Here is an 8,713-nt window from a genome sequence, read left to right as displayed (position 1 = left end):
CAACCACCCCCAAATCCATCCCATTATTAGGTGGAAAGAGGCGGGACCCGATATTTTGCCATCCCCAAAATTCATCCCATTAGATTTTTTTAAAAAACAAAAAGTCCACTTGAGATTAAATTTTTTTTTAAAAAAAAGTTACATTTTTTATTTTTAATAAAAAAATTACTTTTCAGATCATTTTAATTAGACAGACTTGAAAAAGAAATACCTCTATGAAATTTTTTAAAAATTTCACTAAAAAAAATAAAAAATTAAAAAATTATAAATGCATCTTTTAAAATTTGATTAAAATACAAATTATTTCTTATGGTTTTGAAAATTATATTTCACTCCTTCATGTTTTCAATTACATAACAAATGACTCGTTTTATTAATAAATTATTAAGTCACTTAATTTTTTTTAATAATGTCATAAATATATTTCAATTAATAATTTAGGTAATTTTATTATTATATAAAAAAGTAGTTAAAAATTTTATTTTTTCTATTATTTTTGTTAAATAAAAAATTCTGATAATAAAATATTTGTAACTTTCAGGATTAGAGAGCAATTTATATTTTAAATAAATTCAAAAATGTATTTATAATCTATCAATATATATATATATATATATATTAATTAACTTCTACGGTGTTGGTTTGGGTTGGGTTTGAAGTGATGTGTTAGAGAGGTGATGTGACTTAAATAAGATGATGTGATTTAAATAAGATAGTGACTTTTTGACTCTTTTTCTTTTTTCAATTATGCCAAACTTGGCCTAGTTCAAAACAGTTGCCAAACACAAAGGCCTGTTTTGAGAGGTTGACTTTCAGCCACTTTTTTTAGTTTGTAACAAAAGTTAAAAGTTGGCTTTTTTAAATTTTGTTTCATTTGAAAAGTTAGTTTTTAACCAATGATGAAATTACAATTTTATCTCTCATAGGTCAAAATATATTACATGAGTGAAGTTGTAATATTTTAAACTAAATGAAATAATTTATTCATTTTATTATAATTTGACATCATAAATAAATATTAATAAAAAAAGTCAAAATAAATTTTTACCAATTTTACAAATCATTTATTTAAAAAAAAAAAAAAACTTAATTAAAAACTAAAAAATCACTTTTTGCCGCTTTCCAAAATAGGCCAAAGTAACACCAACAATAAACGACAAAAAAAAAAAAAAAAAAAAAAGAAGAAGGGAAAAGGTCCACCAAAAGTTAACACAATCGATGGTGTGCGGAGGGAATTAGGTCCCTTCCTTACATTTCTTACGTGTAAGCTTATTGGACTCATTTTTAAATCTAACTTTCATAATTTAAATCGTTCATATTTTAAAATATGTTTAGTATATTATATTTGTAAAAAATAAAATTGATCCGATATTAAAAAGTATGTATTCGAAAAATTATTTATTAAATTCTTTAAAAAAATAATTTTTAGTTCGAGTTTTTCAACTTAATATCTAATTAACTTGATTTTTTTATAGATATGATATATTAAACAAATTTTAAAATTTAAACGGTTCGAATTATTAAAATTGAGCCTAAAAGTGTAAGAAATGCAAGGAGGGATCTGATTTGTGGGGACCTAGAAATTTTTGAACACTACTCCAGACCTGACGCCGAAGCTAATTGCCACCACCTCTCGCTTCTCTCCCATTTTCCATCCCTCCCGATCAAACCAATTCACTTTCAAAGACCAGAAAATTTTCCTCTGAATTCAACCCTAGACATCATACAAAATCCACACCATCCAAATCAATCGTCTCCCCAATTCCGTTCCGATCAAACCTAGGGTTTTGAATTTTCTCTCTCAAACAATGACCCTAACCTAACCAAACCACTCTCAAACCCTAGCTCCATACCTAATCCACACCCTCCGGCGATGTCGACGGCGAGACCTTCTCGTTCTCCGACCGACAACGGTGGCGGCGGCATCGATGCGACGCCGTTGCTGACCGATCAGATCTTCCTGAGCCGCCGCTTCGTGCGCCGCCCGCCGAGCCTCCGCGGCGCGGCTCGGTTCCTCCGCCGCGCCAGCAGTCGGAGAATGATGCGTGAGCCGGAGTTGAGGGTGAGAGAGGCGGCGGCGGAGCAGATCGAAGAGAGGCAGAGCGATTGGGCGTACTCGAGGCCGATCGTGATCCTGGATCTGTTGTGGAACTTCGCGTTCGTGTTCGTTGCTTTGTCGGTGTTGGTGGTGAGTCGGAAGGAGTCTCCGACGATGCCTTTGAGGCTTTGGATTGTTGGATATGCGTTGCAGTGTGTGCTTCACATGGTGTGTGTTTCGGTGGAGTATAAGCGGCGGAGGCAGCTGCGAATTTCGCCTGATAGTTTGCCGTTGCGTGGTGGGAGTGGTGGTTGGTGGAGCAGATTGAATTCGAATTTGAGTTCGAGTTCGAGTTCAAGTTCGGATAGTGATGTTGGGGAGTCTGGGGATTATCTCCCTGAGCGGCCTCAGATTGAAGATGAAACCAGGTGCTATCGCTAATGTTCTTTCTTTTCTTTTTTTTTTTTAAGTTTCCTCTGATTTTATTGTATTGTATGTGCTTTTGATTAGGTTTTGATTAAGTTCCACGATTGGGTATAAATTGGTGGGTAATTAAAGGATTTTGATTTCAGTTCAGTTAGTGTTAGTTCTTTTTTGTGTAAAATTTAGGGAAAGATTGTTATTTTGATTTGTGAGATACATAGAAAATTCAGTAATTGACAATCTTGAATCTGTAATACATGGTTACCAGCATAGTTGTCAAATCGGAATTTGAATCATGAATCAAAATGGTATTGTATCTAATTGCAAATCGAATCGAATCTTGAATTGTAAAGATTTGGTCATTTTTTTTTTATATTTTTATATAAAAAAATATATGTACACATTTAGATATTAAATGTATCTAATAAATATAAAATATTTAGACTTAAATTAATGAAAATATGATCATGTGGTATGGGTAAGAAGTTAACACAGTTCCCATGTTTACCTTTTTCCTTTTTAGTTTAGATACTATTTCTTATATACTATTCTTAATAAAGAAAGCAAACAAAGACAGATTTTTAATTTCTAAGTAATAATAACTCAATAACAATGTTTTTAACTTTTTACAAGGTAAAAAAATCAAAATCTTTGAATTTTTTTAAAAATCTCACTTGATTCTTTCAAAAAATTCATTTTGTAAATGCAAGTACTTAGATAAAATTGAATACGTAAGCCTAAAATATTGTGGAGAGAGAAAATTCATTTTGTTTTCGCTAAGGTTCGAGTATTTGAGAATAAATTGGGAGGGAAAAAATCAAAAGATGACATATAGTAATCCTAAAAACCTTAAAAAGGTTGTGTAAATCATTTTCCAATAATAAAAAATCCAAAAAGAAAGCCAAACATCGATTTTGGTGAATTGAATCGATTCACGATTCACCAATTCGGTTCACTGATTCACCGATATTTACCTACGATTCATAGTTGTTTGCGATTCACACAACCTGTTTGTATCGATTAGCTATTGAATTGAATAGAATTGTACGATTCGAATCGCAAATCGTACGATTCTAATAACAGAGGGTACAAGTGATAGAAATGAAGCTAGTGGTGGATTTGTTTAAAAATTTGGCACGGACATATGCATGCATTTTAATGATTACCTGTGTAGTTGTGTCTTAAATTGTTTGAGATGGCCAAATTTTTTATGGATATAGACCATTATATAGTTGTGTGGATATGGTTTTTTTTCCTTTGCCATCATACTTCTTGTTGTGCTAAAGAAAGCTTATCTACCTGTTTCGGTTGGATCGTTATCTGTTGGGCAATACTTTTTTCATAAATGTGAATTGAGTTTCTACTTAAAGGTTGAAGATGAGTTGGGCACATGTCAAGGACCATTGGAGGAGTGGCGGTGTTGAACAAGTGACAATGCATAGTTATTATGTTTTTATCTGTAGAAAGTATATGCTTTTGCAGCAGTAAGGATGGTTGTTAGTTATCAAATAACAGTGTAGATGATTGATGTTGAGGTTTTATCAAATCTTGGATTAATATCATAACCATGTCAATTGGCATATTGCTTTCCTTGGACAGTGGCATGATGCTGGGATGTAGAATAGGATCGAATGAAAAAAAGTTGCTTGGCTATCAATGAATGCAATCTAGTGATTACTTGTAGGACAACTCCCGAAGTAGAGGTTTAGTAGGATGTCTACATGATAATTATATAATCTGTGGGTTATTGCTATATTTGATGGTTATGTTACCAAAGTGTGTTTGAGACAAAGACTCCTCATTGCATTAAAGAAAGGTTGTGTAAGCTCCTTTGGTAAAAGATGACATTGGGCTACAACGCCCACCTCCACAGGGGTGGCAATGATTACAAATCCTGAAGAAGGCCATGTTTATCGAATAGCATATGAACGTTAATTGATATTTATGATCTCTATTTATGTGTAACATGGTTACATACAATTTTTTTTTTTTTTTTCTTTTAACAGACATGAATCCTATATTTGTGGAACAATAGTAAGAGAAGTTGATGCAATGAGAAGTGTATTTAAAGGCACAAAACATTATATTATTCAGCCTCTCAATTGTTTGAAAAAATTAATCCTCAAGAAAACCATGTTTATCAAATAGCATATAAACAGTAACTGATATTTATAATTCCTATTTTTGTGTAATCTTGTTACATACAATTTTTTGACAGACATGAATCCCATATTTATGGAAAGATGGTAAGAGAAATTGATGCAGTGAGAAGTGTAATAGAGAATCTGTTGATTCAAAAGAGAATACCAAAAGTAAGATCTTCTCTAGACTCGTTGAGTCACAAAGAATGTCAAGAATAAAGACTCAACAATGGTTGATTCTCAAAAGAATACCGAAGGCTGGAAAGAACAGTATAAACTCGAAATTGTTTTAATTCTCAAGATTGAATTGCCCTAAGGTTTACAACCATTATCTATAATAAAAGATAACTTCTAAAGCAACTAGGAATAGTAAAATGGAAAATAAAATGTTAGGAATAAAAATAATTATTGTAGAAGAAGAAAGAAACAAAAATAGGAAACCTAAATAAATAAGAAACTAAAGATTCTAGCTTTAAATAATAATCCTAATAAAAATTTAAGATTTCCTAATTAAATATTAAATCTGAAATAAGTAAAATGAAATATATAATTCTTTAAATTTGGTCTGCATCAGAAATGGACCAGCCCTCGTATATGAAACGTTCTTGAAATAAATTAGAAGATGGCAGTTAAAAGTAGCTGAAATGGCTGATGTAGCCTTTGGTTCCTTGGGATCATAAATTTTAACCTGAATTGACATGTGAATTTATGGCTACTTTGGTCACTATTATGCGCTTCTTGAGTATGGTACTAGAATGAATCTTCAGTTGATATTTGATTAGTCTATTGTATTATTGTAGTCTGCAAACCTAAGATATTTATGTATATTTTTTTGGTTTGGTAGAGATCAAACCTAAGATATTCTTTTCCTTTTTTTTTGGTTTGGTATATCTGCTACTGAGCAGTCTTTTGGGTTTTCTGCCTCCTGACTAGAATGGAGATGCATTCATAACCTTTGAAAAGAAAAAGTAATGATAATACTCCCATCTCACATCTATTTTTGCTGAATTTGAAGTGAGATATATTGATGTATACTGCTTGGTGATGTGTTAAATATGCTTGACTTTGCATGTCCATACCCATGATGTATGACTATCCTTGCCTATTCATTGTGGCAGTGTTGCTAAGCATTTGGAGTCTGCAAATACAATGTTTTCATTTATTTGGTGGATCATTGGATTTTATTGGGTATCTGCTGGTGGCGAAGCTTTGACACAGGATTCACCTCAACTTTACTGGTTCGTCAGATCATATTTTCTCCAATGAATTTTTAGTTCAAGATTTACTCGGTTCTCTTTTGGATTATTTACACATGGTTATGTTTTGCAGGCTCTGTATAACATTTTTGGCATTTGATGTGTTCTTTGTTGTTATCTGTGTTGCTGTGGCATGTGTCATTGGTATAGCTGTTTGCTGCTGTCTTCCATGTATAATTGCAATATTATATGCAGTAGCAGATCAGGTAATTTACAGAAGTGTCTCTTTGGTTTTGTGTTTATTGCCATGAAAGACTTTAATATATTATATTTCCAAGCCTAGATTTTTCAACTGCAAAATAGTTATTGGTGTTCAGATTTACAGCTCACGCCAATAATTGCTTTATTTAATCAACTAAATCCACTACGAAGCATAATTGAAATTACATTGAACTTCGAACTTTGGAGTGAACTATATGTTCTACTACTTACCAGAATTATCTGTGGCTTAAAATATTGTAAATTTAACATTTAAGCTTGGATTTGAATCCAGTTTTCTTCAAATAGTCATTTTATGGATGACCCCATCACATCACTTGTAACATTTTCATCCTGACTTTCTAGCTCGGTATTGTAGCTAACTTTTTTTTTTTTTTCTTTTTTCTTTTTCTGAGATTGGACAGAAACTTCTTACTTTGTTTGCATTTTGAATACACCTTATGTCTTTGGGTGAGTGACATCACAGAATTTATTGGCACATTGTCTGCAAGAAAATGTAACATTAATGACACAGGGCTGAGTGTAGAAATTCCTTTCTATTGACTTTAGTGGTGGAACTTGCTAGAGATACTAGTGCACTGTCTATCTATGCGTAAAATTTTAATCTTGTACTATGTTCCTAAAGAGGAGATATCATGCTAGGAGCATTGGATGAGAACTGAGATCTGAGTTTGGGTTGTTAAGTCTCTCTCTCTCTCTCCCTCTCTCTCTCTCTCTCAGAGTTAAAAGGGTTCATGGTCAACTGTCCAGTCTGTACTTAGAATTGCTTTACCAAATGTCTGTTTGATTATTTGACATCACCTTTACTCTGAATGTTGAATGTTTCTTCTTTGACTAGGCATTAACTTCTGTATGAAAACAGGAAGGAGCAACGAAGGAAGACATTGAACGACTGCCCAAATACAAATTCCGGAGGATTGGTGACTTTGAGAAACAAAATGGGGAGATTCAAGAATCTTTTGGAGGAATAATTACGGAATGTGATACTGATTCACCAATTGAACATGTTCTTTCCCCAGAAAATGCTGTAAGTTTCTTGATTCAATCAAGATATTCTTTCATGTACTCTGAAATGAAAATTAAGAAAGTTCTGACAAAACATGCTTAAGAACTTGCCACATTCCCTTGTACGACTACATCATTTTCATGAAGGTTATGACTTGCATCCAATCCTCAGACATGGAGATTGATTTTCTAATCATTGAAATAGGACAAACTGCTCAGATACACTAATTTGGTAGTGCAGATATAGTGCGATGACTAATAGCCCTTATCATTATGGGATTTTTTTTTTTGGCTTTCTTTTTACTGCTTCTGAAAAAGAAAAAGAAAAAGAAAAAGAAAAAAAGAGGCTCAAATTATCATTGTAAAATTGTGGTGTTCCTTGGTATCTTCAATTACACCGAAAATAAATAATAAACATTTCTGAATTTGAGACCTGTTTATTGTTGGGTCATTAATATTTCATTTGCATGCCATGTATAAAAAGAAAAAAAGGGTCTTTGTTAACATGTGTCTTTATGGCACATGTTAAGATGGCTTAAAAGTATTGTACATTTTTTATTAGACGCACACTTTTATGCAGAATATACAATCTTTTTAAGCTTTTTAGTATGTGCCCCAAGGGCATGTTTACAAAACCCATAAAAAAAGTTCGTTAATAGGTGAGTTCAATTACTTAATGCTAGATTTCTTTATAGCTTATAGCTTTCCATGAACTAAGTCAACGGTTAACCTTTGACACGACTCCTCGTGAATCACAGGAATGTTGCATTTGCCTTTGTCCCTATGAAGACGGAACTGAACTGCGTGAACTCCCTTGCCGCCATCATTTTCACTGCTCCTGCATAGACAAGTGGTTGTACATCAATGCTACATGTCCTCTCTGCAAGTTCAATATACTGAAGAACGGCAATCAAAGTAGTAGCGAGGAAGTGTAGGAAAAAGGCTAGTTCTTCAATGGATTGGTAACTTTGGATCTTGTTATGTGTATTTTGTGATTCTGCCAACACGGTTTCTCAAGATCTGCTCCGGCTGAAGTGTTGTTTATGAGTACATCATAGTGCTGCAGAATCTGTTGTTTTCCCTTGTTTGTGTTTGTGTTTAATGTACATGGGTATTTTTTCTTTTCAACAGACCACTGTTGTGTTAGCTGTTGATGTAGCTTTTGTTTATTGTGCAATCTATAATCTCTGGAATTCGATTGTTACAACATAGAAAGTGTTTTGAAAAATGGTAATTACTCTCGTAATTCTGATCATAATGGATCCATGACTTAAATCTCCATACAATGAACTAGAGAGAATCTCATAAATGTGCATCTAATTTTAATTTTTAATCCCTTTCCTTGCTAACTCACACAGTGGTTAGGCATTAGCACCAAAGAAGAGTATTTGAGACTTGGGAATCCCGTATCATCATTTAGGTTCCACCACAAAATCGCACCATAGGTAACTCAAGTGGAATTTGGGGCATTTTAGATACTGGAGAGTTTTATTTTTACAATTGGTAGAAGGAGAATAGAGCAAGGAGAGAGGTTTCATTGTGAAGTGGTGATATTTGAACTTGGACAAACGGTGGACACAGTAAGTAAGCGCTTCATTTATCATGCCAAAGGGGGTCAAAATAACTGTGCG

The 8,713-nt window shown here is 33.1% G+C and overlaps 1 protein-coding gene across 1 annotated transcript; it reads left to right on the top strand.

Moving 5' to 3' along the window:
• The first annotated feature begins 1,265 nt into the window (after positions 1–1,265).
• Positions 1,266–8,297, top strand: LOC114271630 (E3 ubiquitin-protein ligase At1g63170). Its single transcript, XM_028213240.2, has 5 exons — positions 1,266–2,466; positions 5,721–5,840; positions 5,932–6,064; positions 6,940–7,104; positions 7,841–8,297. Exons 1-5 carry the CDS (start codon positions 1,874–1,876, stop codon positions 8,015–8,017), a joined length of 1,188 nt encoding a protein of 395 aa, XP_028069041.1. The 5' UTR covers positions 1,266–1,873; the 3' UTR covers positions 8,018–8,297.
• Positions 8,298–8,713: the final 416 nt, after the last annotated feature.

This window comes from Camellia sinensis, chromosome 2, assembly GCF_055761805.1.
Source record: "Camellia sinensis isolate YWXY chromosome 2, ASM5576180v1, whole genome shotgun sequence".
NCBI classification, from domain to species: Eukaryota; Viridiplantae; Streptophyta; class Magnoliopsida; order Ericales; family Theaceae; genus Camellia; species Camellia sinensis.
This window is presented reverse-complemented; position numbering and strand designations above follow the sequence as displayed.

Bases quoted from the DNA above. Each gene is read 5' to 3' on its own strand.
- LOC114271630 (XM_028213240.2), top strand. From the start codon at position 1,874: ATGTCGACGGCGAGACCTTCTCGTTCTCCGACCGACAACGGTGGCGGC. The intron at 5,841-5,931 runs GTTCGTCAGATC...TATGTTTTGCAG, and splicing joins GATTCACCTCAACTTTACTG to GCTCTGTATAACATTTTTGG. The intron at 7,105-7,840 runs GTAAGTTTCTTG...CGTGAATCACAG, and splicing joins TTCTTTCCCCAGAAAATGCT to GAATGTTGCATTTGCCTTTG.